The following is a 22,975-nucleotide window of genomic DNA, read 5'->3' as shown; positions in this document are numbered from 1 at the left end:
CCTTAAATGTATCCTGTAGAATCAAGCTCTATCTCCAGTGGGTCACCTTAAAAGCGCACAACAACGCAAGCGTACAGCGAGGTTTCAATTTTTTCCTCTCAAGCCGGACTCGGGCCGCGGATCGCAACAAGGTTGACGCACTGAGGCAAAAACGAACGAACGACCCCAACCAGGAGAATGTCTGAACCCATGTACCGCGATTGGATTTTGGACACTATTGACTCACTACGGTCGCGAAAAGCCAGACCAGACCTTGAAAGAATTTGTCGAATGGTCCGGAGACGACATGGATCAGCGCCAGAACAAACCAGCGAGGAACTCGAGAAACTGATACAAGAGCAAACAGTCTTGAAAGTTAACTACAAGGGCTCGATTTCCTATCGAAATGCAGCCAAAGTAGTCCGAAGAAGCAGGAAAAAGGATGATCACACGACCAAAAGGACTGCGGTGGAAGAAGCTAACCACTCCGATCTGAGCAACGGGGACAGCGCACTCGGTCCCATTGACCAGGATGAGACGGAGCATTTAGAGGTAACGCAAGGCAGCAGCCTGTTTCAGTGACCCCGTGCCGTGACACACCGTCCATCTTCCCCAGAGAAGATAACAGACCCACGTCCTCACTATTATAATGAGTAGGCAGGCATATGGTGTAGCTGGGGAAATGGTGTTGTAGAGCGGGATTCTCTATTCAGGGAGGGGTGGCGTGATGAATGCAAGTGCACCGAAACAAACTGCCGCAGACGGGGAGCGGCTGTAGCTACCTCGCGCGACCGAGGTGAAAAATAGCCTACCAATAACAATGGAAGCTGCGCTTGCAATAATACAAAAAATAGGTTGTGCGTAGAAGTGAGTTTGTCCGGGCGCTGTTTGCTCTACAGCTTTAATCGACAAAAAAACTTGCACGATTGCCAGAATTGGAAACAACCACAGCCTAAAGCCGAAGGCTCTTTTCAAGCCCAAACTCAGCTTTTCAGTGAAGGGGGGGCCGAAGCGAAAGTCATACCTCGGATGTGCGTGACCGAGTGGGGGACAGTGTGCTCGGGTTATTTCACTGAGGGGGTGACGGTCGATGTATTCATAAGTAACACGCCGCTAGATATGAAGCCACGTTATTTATTGGGTTTCACGAGCGTCTGTCGCAGGAAAAAATGACCCAAAGTCAAAGTAGCCCCACTGAAGGTATTGCTGCTATAGAGGGAGCTTCGTGGTTAGAATTGGTCACATCCGACTAGATTCGGGAGCGCTCTCTGACTGAAGTGGGAAGTCTTTCGTGCGACTCCTCCATTTCGCACTTTTGTAATAAAATGGGAGAAAGGGGTGACGTTGTCCACGCTCTGTTCTTGTAGCGTATTATATATCCACAAGAAAAAGTAGCAGATTGCGTCAAGTATTATCCTTTGTGCCAATATATCTAATTAAAACTGTTATTGACAGATCCAAATAGCATATTCTGCATATCCCAATAATGGATCTCATGATTAACCGTCAAAATATTTGTATGGTAGTTAGGCCTATTCTTCAATACAATAACTTTAATGTCTGACTCAAGCGCCTCTGAGGTGCGGGGCGGGCTCTGCTGGGTTGAGCGCTCGTACTCGCGCCTCCGCTAGTTGTATCTTTGGACACGCACACAGGCTGAAGAAGATCATTTCTGCGTTTATATACAGTCATCGACGACAAAGCGAGTGCAATAAACCGTGTGCATATGTGAATAACACTTATAAATTCATATGTGGCCCATATTAAGCTATATTGGAATGAATAATTGTGGTTGGAATACCGAGCACAATGTGGGCGAATAGCGCAGCTGTAGTTCCGAACAGAGTGAACATCCTGTGTGCTCTACGGGGACAAGGCCTCCAATGGCAATTATTGTAGACAGCGGTCATATGAAGACTGGTTATTGCGACATCTGTATGAGCGTGGCTTTATGTCATGTCTCCTATAATCAGGAGTCGACTCGCGCTAACGCACACTATGTGCGCTGAAACACATTTTCAACCCGCTGATTATAGTTTATGGCACGTTCGTGAGTTTCTCCTTTCAGGTGTTGGCTTAGTTGCGTTCAAAATCGGCGAATGAATGTTTGTCTGACTGCTGCTCTAGCGGAAGGTCAGAAGAAAATGTGTAGGTATCATGGCTCAGTTTACATGATATTCAGTTTAAATGAAATAATTTGAATAATGTTTATTTAAGTTAAGTAAAGAATGCCATTATACACTTCTATCCAATCATTAACTTACAGTACAAAGGGGGGGGGGCACTCTCCCCCCACTAGTTCCCTCCCCCTCCAGTAGCCTGCTGTCCCTTCCCCCTCCCTTGCCTGAGTAGGCTATGTTGCTTCTCCTGCTGTACTTATCACTACCAGCAGAGCTGTTGTTGTCCTCGTTGATCTAAACGGGTCAATACGTTAAGGATGTAGACTGGCCTATAGCTGTTGTGCTGTCAATCAGATTGACACTCCCACTGTATTGTTCATTTATGAAAAATGATCTGAATTAATATTCTCTGTGGGTATTGAGAACATCAATTGTCCTTCTGTTACTCTCAAGCATGTTATTAGTACATTAGGCACCTGATTAATGTCACTGATGTAGTAACCAACTGATCTTTCTTGTTCACAATATAAAGTGGGGTGGATCATTTTGGGGGAGTATGATTAGAATGTTTTCACACACAAAAAAGCTCAACGGATGGGGAATCTCTTCAAATTCTTATGTTGCAATGGTTGTGTTCCAGAATGAGGTTCCAGTGTCAATGGAGACAGACAGCACCATGGAAGAGGAGGAAGAACAGGAGGGGGCTGATGAAGACGACCATGAGGGTTCCTCTCCCTCTCCTGAGGGTGAGGATGCTGTGCAGGGGGGGTCTGGTGCTGCCCACCCCTACTCTGCCCCCTGCTCTCCCAGCGGCTCTCGCCCTGGCCACAGCCCTGTATCTGACTGCCCCTCTACCTGCAAGACCAGTAGGAGGTCCAGCCCTCTGTCCCCCTCTAGTCCCCTGGCCCTCAGGCAGAATGATTGTGTGTGTGACTCTGCCTTCTGCCCTGCTGACCATGGACCCTCAGGGATGCAGAGAAACACAGGAAGTGGTTAGTATGCTGTGTTAACAGATCATACAATGTGTATAAGTGTAGCCGATGTGGAATGGCTAGCTAGTTAGCTGTACTGCCCAGTGGTGACATCACCCGCTCTGAGACCTAGAAGTAGCCTAGTTGTTTCCCTTGCTCTGCACTGGCCATGGTGTCTGTGGAGCAATGGGTAACCGCTTTGTGAGTGCGTTGTGGTGTTGGGAACAGAAGATTGCTGGTTCAAGCCCAGTGAGGGACAGACATAACCTATCATGTTACACATGTTTTGGAGAAAACGCTAACATATATAATTGTGCTTGCCGTAGTATCTTAATTTTGGGTAGAGACAGTGTTTTAGGAGTAGGTTTGCATTGTATTGACTAGCAATGACTTACAGTATAGTGAGTGAGGGAGTAAGCATCCAATGCCAGGAGACAGTTTCAAGCTGATATGTGTGTTTATGCCCCTGGGCATCTCTCTCTTTCTCTCCCCTCTCCCCCCTCTCTTTCTCTCCTTCAGGGGCTTTAAAGACGATAGTACAGCCATCAGGGACCTGTCCATGGGTTCAGAAGAGCTTGGTGAAGAGGGAGAGAGAGGATGGGGTGAGGATGGAGGAGAGTGGCCTCGCTTCTGACCAACTGGTTCCTGACTGTGTGGATGAGACCATGAAGGGTTCTGACAGACGGCCCAAGACGACGTCTTTTCCATCTGACGACTGTGGGTTTTCTCCTTTATTCTATGTCCGTCTCTCATGTTTCTATTTTCATCGTGTTCCCAGTGAGGATGTTTAGGATATCAGAGACACTGAGTTTACCGGCCACTGTATCTATTACAGGTGCTAAATACAAGAAGGGGATGGACGTCGCTTCTTACGTGATGGCTCAAGACGATGTCAAGAACGATGTGAAAAACAGAGAAATGTGAGTCTCTTAATGTATTTGACACCAGCTTGTAACCTGGGGACACTCACTGCATCCTTGCTAGAGCTTTGGTGCACTAAGTTCCTTATTACATGTTAGTTACACTGTTGTTAACCCTCCCACCCCAAAATACAACCCCAGACCCAGCTAGATAATTTTTTTTCAATTTAACCTTTGTTTAGCTAGGCAAGTCAGTTAAGAACAAATTATTATTTTCAATGACGGCCTAGGAACAGTGGGTTAACTGCCTTGTTCAGGGGCAGAACAACAGATTTTTACCTTTTCTGCTTGGGGATTCAATCTAGAAACCTTTCGGTTACTGGCCCAATGCTCTTAACCACTAGGCTACCTGCCGCCCCATATACCTATCCCTTATCCCTCAACCACCACGCCTTAAGTCTACCTTTTCCTCCCCTCCTCCGCCGTCAACTCACTTCAATGTAGACATCATACAGACATAACCAATGTACATCCATATCTCCAAGGGACGCAAACCGCCTCAAATAGCACCTTCAAACGAAACGGCTTCAACAAAAGGACACATTTCTTGTATTTTGTCTGCAGTGTCTCACGCTATCTCCCCCATCCTCTACCCCACAGCTCTGTGAAGAAGGAGACGCTGAGGCAGAACTTATTGCTGTGGAGCGTGGCGGACGTGGCCACCTACATCTCTGCTGCAGGCTTTCCAGAGCAGGCTGTGGCTTTCAGAACACAGGTCAGTGCAGTCCCTCAAACTGCCACATGGGGGTGGTATCTGTAAACTCAGAAAACCGCTCAGACAGAGTCCCTGTCCAGAGACAGCCTCTAGCTAGCCAGAGACAGCCCCCAGGCACTCCTGGAGATGTGAAAGTGTTGGGTATATTAGAATCAATATGGTGAACAGTCCACGTAGCCTATCAGTAGACAAGGTGAAGATTTGACCTTATTGCATTACAGTACCACCTATCCAATTGTTAGTGATCTGTATGAAGTGAAGTTCCTATGGGCTAGTGCAGTGACACTTTAATGGCAGCCTGCGGGATGTCCACACAGACCCGTGGCCCCCGTCCTCCTGTTGATTTCTAAAAGTGTCCATCTTGTAAAATGTATTTGAGTATCCCTGGGTTGGTGGTTGTTTCTTGACCTGGGTAAATGGCTTGGGCAAATAATAAGTTAAATGATATGAAAGCATACATGAAATGTATACATGACATGTGCATTGCTTTCATTAAAATATATGAACGTGCTTATCCATAAACCAAGCAACAGATCCTGTACCCCCTAGACTAGGAGGCATTTGCTTTGATGTAACTAGTTCACACCCCAATCCACATTTAGATGTTAGTTCAATCACTCCATCTGTTCTCCCCCCCGCAACAGGAAATTGATGGAAAGTCCCTGCTCCTGATGCAGCGCAGTGACGTGTTAACTGGCCTGTCCATCAGACTTGGGCCCGCCCTAAAGATCTACGAGCGCCACGTGAAGGTGCTACAGAGGACCCACTTCCTGGATGAGGAGGATGATCTGTGACCACGGTTGGGGGGAACAGAACAACACACTCCTCTGAGGAGCAGATGTATTCATACAGTATACACACATACTGTGCTCACTGGATCTCTAGAACCTTCTGTAACCGTTCAAGGAGGTGTGGGGAAAAGGACACTGTGGTCGTGACTTGGGCCTTGACAGTGATTATCAACATGTGTACGTGGGCTTCCATTCCACCTCTCTGGGGTACTGTTGTCACCTGACCCATTCTGGTGGTATTGCTTTTATAGGATCCCTCTCTAAACTCATATAGGAATGTTAGGATCCTGCCTAAGGACGCTATAGAAGTCAAGTGGAGGTCTGCCTGTTCTGTAAGGGGAGGCCTGCCTGTTCTGTAAGGGGAGGCCTGCCTGTTCTGTAAGGGGAGGCCTGCCTGTTCTGTAAGGGGAGGCCTGCCTGTTCTGTAAGGGGAGGCCTGCCTGTTCTGTAAGGGGAGGCCTGCCTGTTCTGTAAGGGGAGGCCTGCCTGTTCTGTAAGGGGAGGTCTGCCTGTTCTGTAAGGGGAGGTCTGCCTGTTCTGTAAGGGGAGGACTGCCTGTTCTGTAAGGGGAGGCCTGCCTGTTCTGTAAGGGGAGGTCTGCCTGTTCTGTAAGGGGAGGTCTGCCTGTTCTGTAAGGGGAGGTCTGCCTGTTCTGTAAGGGGAGGTCTGCCTGTTCTGTAAGGGGAGGTCTGCCTGTTCTGTAAGGGGAGGACTGCCTGTTCTGTAAGGGGAGGTCTGCCTGTTCTGTAAGGGGAGGTCTTGCCTGTTCTGTAAGGGGAGGTCTTGCCTGTTCTGTAAGGGGAGGTCTGCCTGTTCTGTAAGGGGAGGTCTGCCTGTTCTGTAAGGGGAGGTCTGCCTGTTCTGTAAGGGGAGGTCTGCCTGTTCTGTAAGGGGAGGACTGCCTGTTCTGTAAGGGGAGGTCTGCCTGTTCTGTAAGGGGAGGGCTGGCTGTTCTGTAAGGGGAGGTCTGTCTGTTCTATAAGGGGAGGTCTGTCTGTTCTATAAGGGAGGGCTGCCTGTTCTATAAGGGGCGGGTCAGTGAGTGCAGCCAGTGAGAAAGACTTTCTGTGGATTCCTCAGACTCTAGACTTGGCTACCACTGGAGCTTACTTTAAAAGACTGGTTTCTGTGCTCCCTGAGTCAGTTCCACAAGAAAATAATAACATGTATACTTGGAATATCTGTTCCAGCAAATATGGTTCTCGCATTTCCTCATTGTTTACTCAGACAGTATTTTTTTAAAGACATGTCATATGGTACCCTCCATTTATCTACAAACTCAACGTTGTTTTTCTTTTATGATGACAATGTGAACTGATTTAATTTGAGAATGTACAGTATGGATTTGTTGATTCAAAGGTCAGTGATGTTGTCAATCTCTCATTATACCAGCAAAGGTAATGGAGCTTAGTCTCCAGATGTTCTCATGGCTTCACCAGTACTGATCTAGGTTTTATTACTGTTATCTTTTTCACTAACATTTAGAAATAGCAATATGTAGTACCTGCTAAACTAAGGCAACATAATATGTTATTTGTATGGTTGCCTTCTGCATTCCTCTTCCCTTCATTTATGTTCATGTAATTTCTAAACATTTTAGATGAATCTAATTGAATCTACTGTGGATGAACCTAGATTTCATCTACAAAATGAAAACAGTTTGAAGCAGAATTCTAGTTGAAATGGGCTGGCAGACCAGAACCAACGTAGGACAAGGCCCCAATGTTTCTGCTGGAGTTTCTGAGGAGGGAGAAACAACTGAAATCTGTTCTTTTTTTTTTTTAAGGGAAAATTAACCAACCCAAAAATTTACTTCAGAACTTTAGGAAGTGTCATTGTAACACTAATACGTTTTCTTTGTTTACAATCTCAACACAGCAACACAATTCCCCACGACATGGTCGACATCTTGATGAAATTCAACATTGTTGTTATCTGAGAGGATTACAATGAGGTCTCTTAATTTTGCCTTGTGGCTTCTGCTTTTGAAACAACGTCACATTCCATATTTCCATCTGTTACGTGTTTGATGTCACACTGTTAATTGCTATGTTGGCCCTGTTTCCAGGGGGGAAAATAAAGTGATTGTCTTTTCCACTCTCTTGTAGTGTGATATTTATTATCTCTTTCTATATAATAAGTGGTAAGACGAATATGTCAATGGGTTAGTGTTACTGGCTGAAACCCAACCATCACACAGTGTAAATGCTGTTAGATTAAACTTTGTTTAAACAATGACACGTTCAGTCTTGACCCAAACGACAAGCTATAACATGCAACAAATAATACAAAACCAAACGTTTAAGTCACCACTTTAGTAAAACAAGTGTATTTTTTCCCATTAATTTATGCCTCCACACATTGACATGTACAGTACATACCGGTAGTACACATTACATCAGATTAAGACTCATCTGCATTGAAGTCATCAAAAGGGGTTTTCAACTCCCCAAAACCAGTCACAGTGTAGTTGAACTATTCCAACGACTCCTTCCAACCTACCCAGTCAGAAACACCAGCTGTATACTGCTGTGGGGCTGAAAGGGGTGAAGTTATGTGTGGGACCAGCCCCTCTCTGACTAAAGGATGAAGGGCAGTATAGGGGAGCGCAGGGTGGGGTAGTCACGGAACTCCTTGCGGTAGTTTCGGTGCTTTCCCCTGGCCCACACCGTCATCAGGACAAAGCCCACGATGGTGAAGAAAGCCACCGGCAAGCACTGGGTCATCACTGTGAAGCCCATCCACGACCCCAGCTGCAGAGGACCAGATACACTGTTACACACTCCTACATATTATACATGTAGTACCACAGGAGGCTGGTGAGAGGAGGACGGATTACAATAATGGCTGGAATGGACTAAATGGAATGGTATCAAACACAAGGAAACCATGTGTTGATGTGTTTGATACCGTTCCATTTATTCCGTTCCAGCCATTACTATGAGCATGTCCTCCCCAATTAAGGTGGCACCAGCCACCTGTGTGCAGTACACACCAACTCATCACTGTAGTACTGTTACATCTCTTGACACCTATTGGCCAGAAGGTGGCAGCATCACTATATCTCCAAACCCCAGGAGGGGAAGTGAAACACTGAATGTCAAAGTGTTTCCAGTCTAAAACGTGCAAATACAAATATTTAAATCAACTCACCATTCTTTACTAGAAAGCCTCACCTCGTATGTATAGTTGGGACAAGACACCAACGCGAAGATCCAGGTGAATGGATTCTTAGTTGGGTGTGGGATCTTCTTGACCTTTGAACCTGGGATAATATGAGAAAGAATGGAGAAAAAGAGGGTAACATCCTGTAAAGCAGTGCTCGTCAATTAATCAATTAATCAATCAATCAACATGTATTTCTAAAAGCCCTTTTCACATCATCAGTTGTCACAAAGTATACAAATACTCAGCCTAAAACCCCAAACAGCAAGCAATGCAGAAACACAGTGGCCAGGAAAAACTCCCTTGAAAGGAAGGAACCTAGGAACCTTGTGTGCTAACTTTCAAAGTACATATCTGATAATGGACTGCACTGCATGAATAAGATCAGCATGAGCCTATGGGAGCTCACCTGGACATTTGAGGTTGCGTAGAGTGATGTTGATGGAGAAGTTGCCGACCTGACAGAACTGTGAGGATGAGGAAAACACAATAACATGCCAAAGGGCTCAATCAGCCACAACTCTAACCAAAAACAAAAGAAAACCTGGCGACATATCCTGGTGAAACTTCACATTAAGTTGCTCTTATACTTACCTAATAACAATGTGATAACTCTAGTAACGCCATTAAGATATTATTGTTACTCTGCTGGGAATTCCGATCTACATTGCACTGATGTTAATGATGTTATTATTGTGTAACGTGTCAGGTGGTGAGACTAATGGGCCTACTGTGTAGCCTCAACTCCACTACAAAGAAACAACTCAATTCATATATTACAACATTAGGTATTCAAATAAATATATTCTTCATTACACTAACTAAAGCATACTTACTAAGAATATAATGAGTGCTGTCTTCACTTGCTGTTGCCCATAGTCTGTAAACACACAAGCAGGTGTGATGTATCATGGGAAAGGACATTGAAAGTCATTAGGGATTGTGGAAAGATCCATCTGCATTCTGTAACATTCTGGCAACCAGCAGACAGAGTAGAGATGACCATCTGTATTCTGTAACATCCTGGCAACCACCAGACAGAGTAGAGATGACCATCTGTATTCTGTAACATCCTGGCAACCACCAGACAGAGTAGAGATGACCATCTGTATTATGTAACATCCTGGCAACCAGCAGACAGAGTAGAGATGAGTGTGCATTAGATGGGTTAGTGACATCCCCTCAGGGTAGACAGGACTTACAGGGCGGTGTATAGAGGGGATGGTTGATGTAGTAGGCCATCCATGCTGCGAAACACCAGTAATAACTGCAGTTCTGGAAAAGAAGCAAGACCAGTTTTTGTACAAGTCATCAGAATAATAACACATTAATTAGACAATCTGTTTACCCCTGAGAATAAGTTTAAAAACTATGTCACATGAAAGTAAACCATTAAATAAAAGGGGAAAAAATACTGCTATTATCAGATATCATTGGATCAAACTGGATCACAGGTCCTCTTTAGAATCAGATTGGAGATTCCCTTATTCAATCTTCTCACCTTGAAGATGTTTCTCAGTGGCATGGTACCATGGGAGATTCGGTGGATGAACAGCGTCTCAAGGATTCTCTTCACATAGTGGAAGGAGTGACACATGCAGGCCAAACTGCAGCGGGAGGGGAAAAGTGATCATAGTATAGATTACGTCTTATTATCATCACATATTTAGCTTTGATTACTACATCATTCACTCACTGGTCTCTATGACAGTCCGAGATGGCTGTCATGCTTCTCTGATGCAGCACACACATTATCTTCACTGTCAACACCATCACCGGTCAACCAGACTTAATTATGTCACTGTAATCATCACTTGGAGAGTGTGAGGTACAGTGACAGAGATAGAATAGATACTTGAAAATGCAGTAATTTGACACTCACTGTACAACCCAGTGCTTGCTGCTGCTAAAGTCATACTTTGGGGCATAGATGAAAGGCAGGCGGAAGTAGAACATCAAGTAGATGAGCAGTGGTCCGTAACACTCTGATAGGAAGACCTGAGAAGGGGGGGAAACATAAAGGTGAGACATGCAGGTGCTGATTGGATCAGTAGGTGGTACTAGCTTCACCTTGCGTTCTGATAGGCTGGATGGAAGTTTTATTATATTGCTTTTACCTATCCGATCATTTCAGATCTACAGGAGTGCCTAGGGAGGAGGGTAAGTAGATGATTTGTAATTGAGCAATAGAGAAAACAAGTGAGCATGTAACACAAGCATTCCCCTAGAGATATGGCAGCTTAGCTGACAGTCAGTTTGTGATGAAACAGATCTCTGAATCAACACCTCTGGCATGGGTCCAGGCCCAGCACGGGTGACTGATCGCTACTGTTGATCTCAGCTATGGTGCCAGGCTGCAAGGAGTAGACTGGACCCCGCTACCCCCCAACACTGGCATCACCCTATTCCACTGGGGGTTCAGAGACAGGTGGATGAGGGGTGAGACGATTGAGGATATGGAGCGTGGTTACAGTATGTGGTTGGTTGTGGAGAATGGTTGAGGACGCTGTGGCAATGGAGGGTGAAAAGGAGGTCAGGGGGATAAACACCTGTGGGGGAAATAGGGCCATGAGATTATGTGTCCTAAGACAGAGGATACAGGAGCTAGGAGGTGATAGAAAACCGAACCAGAGGACAGTGAATCTATCTGTCAGTGTGGGTGTATATTTATATTCAAGGCTATAGTTGATTAATTGAGGGAGTGTGGCTGTGTATATTTAAATGCAGTATAGACATGTCAAGATATGCAGTATAATGTGGGTGTGTGTACGCGCATTTGTGTGTGTGTGTGATTGTGCGCATGAGTGCATTTGTGTGTGTGCACTTGAGGGTGATTGAGTGTGTGTGTTTGTGGGCATGCATATGTGCGTGTGTGCATTAACACGTGTGTGTGTGTGTTTGCATGTGCTTACAGTGCCCCAGGCGATCTGGGCCCCCATGTCAGAGAAGTAGAAGCTGGCCGTGGTTCCAACAGGAAGTGTCTGCAAGACGTCCTCATCCTTCAGACACTTACCCTCTGTGGAGCAAGACAGAGCACAATGCTATAGTCAGCCATGACATTGTGGACCATTTCACAGACGATAAGACCTTTATAGTGTTTTGGTATAGCAATTTCTAGTACTCATTTGAGACTGTGTAGGTAGTTGAGGCATCATGCATGGGAGGTGTGGGGCTTACTAGGATCCAGGCGTAAGGACTGTCTGGCTGGGTACCACTGGGGATCTGACAAGAAGACAGAAGTTAATTAAGCTTATAATAGCCTCCATTTCAAGGCTTCCTTCCAGTAGCCGAATGATTAACGAGACTTGGAAAGATGGCATTGCGAGACTAACCTCATAGTTATCATGACAGATTGTATATGGATCATACATATCTACACTCTTAGAAAAAAGTATTCCAGAAGGGTTCTTCGGCTGTCCCCATAGGAGAAACCTTTTGGGTTTCATCCATGTAGAACCCTCTGTGGAAAGGGTTCTACATGGAACCGAAACGGTTCTACTTGGAACCAAAAGAGTTCTACCTGGAACTAACCGGGGTTCTTCAAAGGGTACGGCCGAAGAACCCTTTTAGGTTCTAGAAAGCATATTTAGTTCTAAGAGTGCAGAGCAGGGATGGGCAACTGTCTCCCCCTTTTGAAGGCCCTCTGAACAATTTTCCTTTCCGCCCCATGACAAAATGAGTAGAATTGCATGAAATGAATTATATAATTGCAAAATCTTCTCTCTGCCACATGGCAAAATGTGTATAATATCAGTGAACTTGCTTTAAAACTGCAACATTTCCATTTCGCCCCATGGCAAAATGTGTAGAATTGCACAACATTAACTCTAAAACTTTCATATTTTCTCTCTGCTGTCAAGAGCAACTGCGGCCCCTCTTGATGAGTTCAGATTTCTTGTGGCCCCCACCCCCATCAAAGTTGCCCATCCCTGGTGTAGAGAGTAGATCATGTTACAAAAATGTTTTACATTTCATGTTGTTACATCACTGACTGAAAGTTGATCTGGATAAGATCGTCCGCTAAATGACTACATTTTAACTGGACTTTGTCATATACTCACTTGATTTGTGGAACAAAGCCTTAATATCCAAAATAGTAGAAGTTGGCTCAACCTGTACAGAAAGACAATCAATCATAGGCAAACATACTCCTAGTGTTACTGCCATGGGTCTAACAAATGTATCCCAGATAGATTTATTGACTAAAGTTTGATATTTGTTTTCAAGTTGTGAAATTAGTACCATACCACATACGTATGTTATAATACTAACATATTTATTCCCACTGCTAAGACAGCCAAGGCAAATGAAAGAAGCCTACAGTTAAAGGAATAATAAATATCTTGAAGAAATGGTGAGACTATGATACAGCATTTCAAATGTAATTAATTATCATCGCAACACAAATGTTCACATTCATAAAAGCTACTAAAAACATGGTGCTTGCTGTTGGCTTCAAGACACCCACTGGCTTCAGGGAACTGAGCTGACACATAACTCATAACTCGCCCAGAAGATTCCTATAAGATCAGGGGGTATTTTCACCTCCTAACTGCAACACAACCTCTGTAGAATCAGCCATAGCGTCTGTGAACTGTAAATTAGCCGGCTGTCCGGTCAAAGGGATGACTCTGTAACTTCTTGAGCTAAAGCAAACAAGTGTCCTCTGACTTCAGACAGTATTATGGCTTTTACTAGGACTGTAATTAGACCTCAACTGATGATTTCAAACTTTGAAATGTGATTTTGCTCAGTGTACCGTATCAAATACTATATTGAACGTGCACAGTGACTGATGAGACACAGTGACACAGCCAGCCACACACGCGCTTGTGCGCAAGCACGCACACACACACACACGCGCGCGCGCACGCACGCACGCACGCACGCACGCACGCACACACACACACACACACACACACACACACACACACACACACACACACACACACACACACACACACACACTCACTTTGTCCAAGAGTAGTAGCTTCTCCTTTGTCTTTGCATCCACGATTTCTACCTCAAAGTAAACAATCCTTTTGGCCTTTTTGGGTGGTTTAGGTCTTGGTCTTGGGGCTGAACTTTTCTTTTCTTGTCCAGTTGCCTTCGCCTCTAAAGCCAGTGTATCCATGACCCCTTTTGAACTATGACCTCAATGTGCCTCCGCACTAAAATGAGGTCCCTCCAATGGTTTGAAAAAACCTAGTTAGTGTTCTCTACTTGTATCAGATTAGAAGCTGTAGTCTAACACTGCTATGTCCTCTGCGACTGTTTTTCTTACTCTCTGTACCCTTCAAATAGCCTTCCAGAATGGGAAACGACTATGTCACAGTAAACAGCCTTTTCCTGTGTGAGGGTGTGAGAAAGAGGTAAAGAAAGCAAGAGGGTGGGAGAGAGAGAGAGAGAGAGAGAGAGAGAGAGAGAGAGAGAGAGAGAGAGAGAGAGAGAGGTTGCCTGTGAGATGTTCGTAAAATGAGAGGGGGTTAAACGTCAGTAACCCACCACCACCTCACCTGAAGAGAGGCCTTCCACCAGATACCGGACCCCCTCCACACCCACAAACGTACTGAAGGCGAAACCCGAGGCGCCCAAGACATAATCCGTAGCTCACACGTCGCAAGGCTAAATATAAGAAGCCCGATTTGCTCTGCTCTGTTCTGCAGTAGCTCAGTAACCTTGGTCAGCCACACACAACCCTACTCAGAAACAGATCCCTCTCTGCTCTCAGAAGAGCCAAAACACATCTCTGCTGAGCTCTGCTCCTCACTCCGTCACACTGTCTCACACCGACCCTCCTATAGGCCTTATCCATGTGGATGAGGGACAGCCAGGCCTCTGCATACCGACACCTACCCCTCCCCCAGGCCACCTGTGCCATTTTTTTCTACCACTCTGACCTCGAGAACGAACAAAAACAAACACATGTTTATTTTAGAGTGTGTGTATTCTCCCAATACCATGAACAAATATTAAGGCCTAATACTGTCCTGTCATTTTCCAATGGAGTGAGGGCTGTCAGCTGTAGTGCTCTCAGAGCTCTGAGGTGCTGGCTGTCAGTTGGGGGGCTTGGAGATGTTGCCCAAGATATCCTTTAGACAGAGGGATCATGTCCTTCATATTTGACTAAAAGGAGCATCTCAACACACACAGGCAGCAGATCTGTATTCTATATTTACAATCTGGTTAAACCACCCAGCAACGCACATCAGACAGGAGCACAAAGTGGTACAAGAACACAGTAAGCTTTTCTGATGTATCTGCATGAATTAAGATGCTGTAACATATTAGCTGAGTAGCTCAGCGGTCTAAGGCACTGCATCTCAGTGCTAGAGGCATCACTACAGACCCTGGTTCGATTCCAGGCTGTATTACAACCGGCCGTGATTGGGAGTCCCATAGGGTGGCGCACAATTGGCCCAGCATTGTCCGGGTTAGGGTTTGGCCGGGGTAGGTTGTAAATAAGAATTTGTTCTTAACCGACTTGCTTAGTTAAATAAAGGTTAAATAAAAAATTTAAATAAAATCTGTTCTCATGTTAACAATGATTTGTTCAAAGGAGACTGATGATTATGTGCAGAAAAGCAGTCTCTGTGTTGGAGTGGACAGGAGTTGGAAAACCTGGACAGGAGTTAGAAAACCTGGACAGGAGTTAGAAAACCTGGACAGGAGTTAGAAAACCTGGACAGGAGTTAGAAAACCTGGACAGGAGTTAGAAAACCTGGACAGGAGTTAGAAAACCTGGACAGGAGTTGGAAAAGCTGTCCTATCATGTTGCCGCCAGCAAATTCAATTGATTTAAACAAATGACTCTCTCATAATCTCAATTTATGTTCAAGTTTGTTTTTTTGGACGTTGTGATTAGCAGCAGATGTTATGGTACGGTGGGCTCGTATTATTAGCCTGGAATCCAAACTGATACTGGAGAATATCAGGTTGTCATGCTATGGGGCTCTCCAGTGAAGCATGAGAATAATGTTACCGTTTCCGTGATTTAAGAAGCTGCAATGCTGCCCCTCTGTGGTAGTCAGCATTATTATCACTTTACTTTGCAAGTTATATCTTCTTTATTTTCCAGTCCTGACATGTGGTAATTTTAAAGCCAATATCTTTCCATATCATGAGAGATATGTAGGATATTTAAGATATGTAATTAGGCGTTGCAAGAGGAACACTATTATATTATTCTACCGTGTGGCCATTTGATATGCAACATATCAATAGTCTTGTCACAATATGCATTCATATTATTTTAGCTAATGAAATAATTTATAAAGCTTTGGCACAGATACCCACAATGTGATGAAATTATTATCTACATCAGTGATGGGCAACTTTAATTGCGGTGGGGCCCACAAAAAAATATGAACTCATCATGAGGGTCTGCAGTGGCTCGCGGGTCTGTGTACCTACATCGTAACACACACATGCAGTCAGAGTCGGCCCTACCCTTTTACCCGATACAATTGCAATCAGTGGGTCAGGCGGCGCCCTACTGTCCGATTCATATCGCGTGATTTCTGATGATTGTTCTCGATTATATCGACTGATTGGTTCTGTATGGGGTGACCCTTTTGGGGGCACTAAGCAAAATTTGGTTGGGCCGCTAGTTGTCCATCCCTGAACATGCAGTTTATCCCTTCTTATATGTGCAAGCAACTGCTGCCAGCGAGTGGTGGGGCGTAAATCGTAGTTCTTGATTTTGACAGGGTTGATGATATTCGGAATCCTTGGGACGTTCCTACCCTAAAGCCAAGCATAACCCGTTGTCACGCTTGGTTCTCGACGAGGCTACCCTAACCCGAACTTTAACCATTCATACATTTCAACTTCATTGGGGTAGGGACGTCCCAAGGATCTTGAAAGTAGACCATTTTGAAAGCATGACGTGGAAAGGGGCGGAGATTTCAGTCAATGTGGAAACGCGATAGTCACAGCAGTATCAGCACCAGTAGTTCTGGAAGTTTCTTACATGGTGGCTAGCTAGCGACATGGTGAAAAGCGTGTTTTGAGTAGCCACGATATCTCTGCTCATAAATTGGTTTATTCAGCAGAGAGTGGGATATATTTATGTAACTCCATAGTTTAATAGGTCAAAAAAATCGTGGAGGGTAGGATTTGTAGCTAGCTTGCAGCTGTCAACTGGTTAAGTAGCTAGCCAGCTTCAATCACTACATTTCAGTGTGGTTGGTTGACAGCCTTTGATATAAGATTAACTGGTGAATTGACGATGTTTTTTTGAATATCAAGCGTTACTTGACAGATACTTGTAATGGGTAAAGACTATTATAAAGTGTTGGGTATACAGAAAGGCGCCTCTGAGGACGAGATAAAGAAGGCGTATCGAAAGCAGGCCCTGCGATATCACCCTGATAAAAACAAGTCCACTGGAGCCGAGGATAAATTCAAAGAGATCGCCGAGGCCTATGATGTCCTCAGCGACGCAAAGAAAAAGGATATATATGACCGATATGGAGAAGAAGGTAACGCATCAACTTTTGGTTCCACACAGTGTGGTGCACCATTGTAACTAACCTAAACTGTCTTGCGCAATCGACGTTGTCAGGTTTGCCAACTATGTAAAGTTACTAGCTGTATCAGCCGTGGCCGTTGTTTTTGACAACTTCTAGCTAACGTTATTTAAATGTTACTGTTTGTTTTTATTTTGAGTGTAGCCCTAGAAACTATTGTAGTTATTACATTGGAAGCAACTGAGCGCCGGAAACAGTCAGAGGCGCTACAATTCTCTCGAGAACTTGCTGGAACTTTCCTACTTATTCTGAGTTCAAACTGTCAGTGGGGCTAGTTTGTTCACATCACAACGTTAATTCCTTCCTTCTGTCACGTCCGATCATGGTCTGTGACACATTGCAGAACACCTTTTCAGAAACACTGCTCTGTCACAGTGACCCCGCTCTGTCACAGTGACCCCTGAAGACACAGGTGGAAATGTAACATGCTTAATCATTAGCTTTAGCATTATTAATTTAGAGAGATGGTATGTCTGGAAGTGTTGAAAGTGTGTTGTGAATAAGTGATTCAAAGGGATTTAAAATAAACATTTTGATGTTTGTTCTTGTGTTCTAAAATAGCAATTTTGATGTTGTGTTCACTCTTACAGGCCTGAAGGGGCACACAGCTGGCGGGGGTGGTGGTCCCAATGGCCCCAACAACTACAACTACACCTTCCATGGAGATCCTCACGCCATGTTTACAGAGTTTTTTGGTGGCCGCAGCCCATTCGACCAGTTCTTCGCACGCAACGGGGACGATGACATGGACACTGATGACCCCTTTGCTGCATTTGGTATGGGAGGGATGGGGGGCATGCCGGGTGGAATGGGAGGGTTCCACCAACACCAGAGGTCCTTCAAATCCCGACCAGGGGGTCCCCACGGGGGCCGTGAGAAGAAGAAAGATTCTCCGGTGGTGCACGAGCTGAAGGTGAGCCTGGAGGAGGTGTTCTCCGGCTGCACCAAGAAGATGAAGATCTCCAGGAAGCGGCTGAACCCGGACGGCTGCAGCATGCGCAGCGAGGACAAGATCCTGACAGTGGACATCAAGCGAGGCTGGAAGGAAGGGACCAAGATCACCTTCCCCAGGGAGGGAGACGAGACGCCCACTAACATTCCTGCTGACGTGGTGTTTGTGGTCAAAGACAAACCCCATCCTCTGTTCCGCCGGGATGGCTCCGATATCATCTACCCTGCTAGAGTGTCCCTCAGAGATGTGAGTGCTTGGTCTTTGTGATTTCTTAAACATTATGTCAGTCATAAACGTAACCCACTAAACTCTTTCACTTGTATTCTCTGAAATCATGGTAATGATATTTCTCTGCTGCTCTCAGGTAGGGTTGGGCGAAATGACCTAAAAATCATATGTCGATTTGTTTTGTAATTTATGGGCGATTCACTATATATATTAAAAATATATATTTTTCTATAAATAAGCTTTGTTGCACCATTTAAAGGTCAGTACACTGCATTTCAAACATTTTAAACAGTCAGGAATAATCTAATGAATTCATGGCGTGTAAAATTATACCTAGGCTAAATGTAAGCCTTCCACAACCCACTAATAATTATATTATAGCAGTTTAACTTGCTTCTTTTCAATAATCACTGATCTGTCTGTATGAAAATGCCCTTTTTGTAAAAAATGTAACCAGAACCATACACAATAATGAGTAGTTAGCTAATCTTTACATTTAAAGTCTAGCCATCTTGGATCTATTTGCTTGCTAACAAGTTCGAACAGTTTAACTGTTATGAACACACCCTCCTGTCAGTCTCCTACTGTTTGAACAAAATGCTAGCCTGTCCACTTTGTGGCCTACCTACATGGATAAGAAGATGCTTATTTCTCAGAATGAGAACAAGTTGCCAATATGGTATGAAAGTACTAGTATTTACTACCTCCTGTTGCAAGTCCCATACTGTGTTTTTGAATGGGCTTCAAGCTTATATAATCACATTTATGAAAACAAGGTTTTGTGTGTGTGTGTGTGTGTGTGTGTGGTGTGTGTGTGTGTGAGAGAGAGAGAGAGAAAACAGGCCATGTCTGACTCCCCACAGTCCTATTAGGGTGATTTCTCCCCTTCTCAGCTGTCTGTCACAGCCTCTTAGTTTACACCAATTAGAGTGCCCGAATGCAAATTTGGACTCTGACCCAACCCACTCCAGGTCAGTGGCTATCATTGTCGGCAGATGAAGAAGCAAGTTTGGCTGCCGACCAAGTTATGTGTTTGTTTATTTTAGTATAATTGTGGGTACAATTCATCCAAGAAAACCACAAGTCCATCCTCTGTAAACTGAAGATTTCTGTGTGTGTGAATAGTATAGTGTGTGGTGGTGAAGATAAGTCCTAGAATAAGAAGCATTCGTACTGTTCTTGCTGCACAGCCTGTAGCGAGTCAGAACCAATTATCAGCATTACGTACTAGCGGGTAAGGGCGTTCATAGCCGACCGCTCAGACGGCTCCAGCTAGTTGTTTTTACAATATACACTACCGTTCAAAAGTTTGGGGTCACTTAGAAATGTCTTTCTTTTTTGAAAGAAAAGCAAACAATTTGGTCCATTAAAATAACATCAAATTGATGAGAAATATAGGGTAGACATTAATGTTGTAAATGACTATTGTAGCTGGAAATGGCAGATGTTTTATGGAATATCTACATGGGCGTACAGCGGCCCATTATCAGCAACCATCACACCTGTGTTCCAATGGCATGTTGTGTTAGCTAATCCAAGTTTATTATTTTAAAAGGCTAATTTATCATTAGTAAACCCTTTTGCAGTTATGTTAGCACAGCTGAAAACTGTTGTTCTGATTAAAGAAGCAATAAAATGGCCTTCTTTAGACTAGTTGAGTATCTGGAGCATCAGCATTTGTGGGTTTGATTACAGGCTCAAAATGGCCAGAAACAAAGAACTTTCTTCTGAAACTCGTCAGTCTATTCTTGTTCTAAGAAATGAAGGCTATTCCATGTGAGAAATTGCCAAGAAGCTGAAGATCTTGTACAACGCTGTGTGTACTACTCCCTTCACAGAACAGCGCAAACTGGCTCTAACCAGAATAGGAGTGGGAGGCCCCGGTGCACAACTGAGCAAGAGGACAAGTACATTAGTGTCTAGTTTGAGAAACAGACGCCTCACAAGTCTTCAACTGGCAGCTTCATTAAATAGTAACCACATAACACCAGTCTCAAGGTCAACAGTGAAGAGGTGACTCTGGGATGCTGGCCTTCTAGGCAGAGTTGCAAAGAAAAGGCCATTCTCAGACTGGCCAATAAAAAATTAAATATTAAGATGGGCAAAAAGACACACACTGGACAGAGAAACTCTGCTTAGAAGGCCAGCATCCATCCCGGAGTCGCCTCTTCACTGTTGACGTTGAGACTGGTGTTTTGTGGGTACTATTTAATGAAGCTGCCAGTTGAGGACTTGTGAGGCGTACACACACCAAAAGGGTTTTCTAATGATAAATTAACCTTTTAAAATGATAAACTTGGATTAGCTAACATAACGTACCATTGGAACACAGGAGTGATGGTGGCTGATAATGGGCCTATGTGGATATTCCATAAAAAAATCAGCCGTTTCCAACTACAATAGTCATTTACAACATAAACAATGTCTACACTGTATTTCTGATCAATTTGATGTTATTTTAATGGACAAAAAATGTGCATTTCTAAGTAACCCCAAACTTTTGAACGGTAGTATATATCATTATATTCGCGTATTGATTTACTCATACCCAATGCCTTTTATCCCACTCAAGAAATAAGATACATAGCCGAAAGATAGAGAAGTCTCGTTTGAACTGCGGCGTTGTTAGCTTGCCTGCTCGAGTTGACTCACAGGACAGTAAAAACCAGTTAGTTACAGGCTGTTTGATATTTTATATTTAATTGCGCTGTTACTTTTGTTTTACTGAACATGGCCAGCTAGTAGGCCTACTTTTTGAAAATGATAAGTTTGTTTGTAGACCGGCAAGGTGTCGAAAGGGAGATGTAGTTTTAATGAAACGGTGGTAACATTTCGGCTGTGTGCTTCTTTTTGGCCATCAAATACGTTAAACTGGCATATGATATGGTAAGTTAATTCACATGGAAACATATACATTTTAATATATCATATGACTGTGTTTTCATGAATTTGACAATGCAAATTTGAAGCCCATTCTTAGCCTACAAAACGTTTATAAAACACCGACTAGACAGCTAGCACAGTCCGTGGCTAAAATGCACCGCTAGCACCAAACTGAGCATACATTTTCCACAATCATGTCCCATTTTAGAAGGGTCTGCTCTGTGCTAAATTTTGGGAGTTGAGACATAAAAAGGGTATCGTTAGAAAAGTTAAGTTCTCTTACAATAAAATGTCCCAATGTGTTTCAGGGTCCATCTCACCCATTCTGTTCGACCAAACCTCAAATGCAAATATCGAGTTGAAACTGCTTGTTGTCAGAGGAAGAAGTTGTCTTTCGTCTTTGTTGTTGTGAGGGGCGTGTGTGTGTGAGAGAGAGGGGGTAGGTGCACACAGCACAGATGGTGCGAAGGAGACGAGACCGAAAAGACAACGTCATGAGAACAAACGGACATAAACGCTCATAAAAAAATAATATCATATGATACAGGCATTTGGAACATCGCGCTAAAACATCATTTCTAATTAATTCGATATATCGCCCAGCCCAACTCCCAGGCCTTAATACTCTTTAACTAAAAATATAACACACCTAATTGTGACAATCTGTATTTCTCTCTCCCATCAGGCACTGTGTGGATGCACGGTCAGCGCTCCCACTCTGGACGGCAGAACTGTGACTGTGACCTCCAGAGACGTGGTCAAACCTGGGATGAAGAAGCGTATTGTGGGAGAGGGACTACCCCTGTCCAAGTGCCCAGAGAAGAGGGGGGACATGGTGCTTGAGTTTGTAGTGAAATTCCCTGAAAATCTGGGGCAGAGTGCCCGCGATGCACTGACTCAGATTCTTCCTCCTTGAATGACTAAGTGGCTTTTGAAGACATCCAACAAACACGAAGACAGCCAGTCGTCTTTCTCCATTACAGTTGTCCTTACCCTAGGCCAAAGAACAGAATAGTTGTTTGGGAATTATACCTGTTTATTTTGATTCAAACTTTGATCCAAATTATAATTCAGTTATATATTTAACCACCATGAGATATTGACAGAGTAACATGTTGGTCTCTGTTCTGATGTTAGCTGTTCTGTTTGCTTCATAATTTTTTCCTGTTTAATATTATTAAAACATTTAGATTTTATTACCTACATGTCCTATTGACAGTATTCCATTTCCCATTGGAAGGGAAAGTAAAGACACTTCTGGGGGACCCAGTGCTAGACATTGGATAATAATGTTTGTGCATAGGGCAGGGGTTGGTCTGGCCATGTAGAGATGACTGGAGCTGGTTGTTATAAGGTCTGAGGGATAGGTAGAGTAGAAGATACCTGTGGCAAACAGCACTGACATGGAATTTGTGTGGTAACCAGATTTGATAGTGCTTCCAGAATATTTGTTGCAGGCAACTTATCAACTATATCTCTCAGGAGCAGTGACACACACCTGAATGTAGATATACTTATAAATACAATGCATACAGTGCCATCGGAAAATATTCAGACCCCTCGACTTTTTCCACATTTTGTTACGTTACAGCCTAATTCTAAAATTGATTAAAGTAGTTTTTTTCTTATCAATCTACACATAATACACCATAATGACAAAGCAAAAACAGGTTTTTAGAAATGTTTTAGAATAAAAAAAAACTAAAAAACATTTACTTAA

General features: G+C 43.9%; 3 protein-coding genes across 5 annotated transcripts; 2 read left to right on the top strand and 1 right to left on the bottom strand.

The window, feature by feature from the left end:
- Positions 1-67: 67 nt before the first annotated feature.
- On the top strand, positions 68-7,593 carry LOC123743416 (sterile alpha motif domain-containing protein 1). 2 transcript variants are annotated; one of them, XR_014392629.1, is made up of 7 exons: positions 68-531; positions 2,740-3,091; positions 3,590-3,787; positions 3,906-3,990; positions 4,591-4,705; positions 5,350-6,461; positions 6,507-7,593. XR_014392629.1 is itself a non-coding variant. In XM_045720099.2 (6 exons), the coding sequence occupies exons 1-6, from the start codon at positions 178-180 to the stop codon at positions 5,497-5,499; spliced, it is 1,254 nt and encodes a 417-aa protein (XP_045576055.2). In that variant the 5' UTR covers positions 68-177; the 3' UTR covers positions 5,500-7,593. The 2 variants fall into 2 exon arrangements, 1 of the variants encoding a protein (XP_045576055.2); XM_045720099.2 differs by having other exon boundaries at positions 5,350-7,593.
- A 203-nt stretch (positions 7,594-7,796) lies between these two features.
- On the bottom strand, positions 7,797-14,394 carry LOC123743417 (very-long-chain enoyl-CoA reductase). 2 transcript variants are annotated; one of them, XM_045720100.2, is made up of 12 exons: positions 14,178-14,394; positions 13,634-14,010; positions 12,723-12,774; positions 11,839-11,883; positions 11,574-11,677; positions 10,544-10,659; positions 10,163-10,268; positions 9,864-9,936; positions 9,498-9,541; positions 9,071-9,128; positions 8,673-8,761; positions 7,797-8,249 (listed from the first exon to the last, which is right to left on the bottom strand). In XM_045720100.2, the coding sequence occupies exons 2-12, from the start codon at positions 13,793-13,795 to the stop codon at positions 8,076-8,078; spliced, it is 1,023 nt and encodes a 340-aa protein (XP_045576056.1). In that variant the 5' UTR covers positions 13,796-14,010; positions 14,178-14,394; the 3' UTR covers positions 7,797-8,075. The 2 variants fall into 2 exon arrangements, with proteins under 2 accessions (XP_045576056.1, XP_045576057.1); XM_045720101.2 differs by lacking the exon at positions 14,178-14,394 and having other exon boundaries at positions 8,086-8,249; positions 8,650-8,761; positions 13,634-14,081.
- A 2,247-nt stretch (positions 14,395-16,641) lies between these two features.
- Positions 16,642-22,451, top strand: dnajb1a (DnaJ heat shock protein family (Hsp40) member B1a). Its single transcript, NM_001140052.1, has 3 exons — positions 16,642-17,144; positions 17,783-18,390; positions 21,941-22,451. The coding sequence occupies exons 1-3, from the start codon at positions 16,934-16,936 to the stop codon at positions 22,169-22,171; spliced, it is 1,050 nt and encodes a 349-aa protein (NP_001133524.1). The 5' UTR covers positions 16,642-16,933; the 3' UTR covers positions 22,172-22,451.
- The last annotated feature ends 524 nt before the right edge of the window (positions 22,452-22,975 follow it).

Source organism: Salmo salar, chromosome 06 (genome assembly GCF_965601325.2).
Source record: "Salmo salar chromosome 06, fSalSal1, whole genome shotgun sequence".
In the NCBI taxonomy this organism is placed as follows: domain Eukaryota; kingdom Metazoa; phylum Chordata; class Actinopteri; order Salmoniformes; family Salmonidae; genus Salmo; species Salmo salar.
The sequence above is the reverse complement of the archived record's forward strand: the minus strand, read 5'-3'. Positions and strand labels throughout refer to the sequence as shown.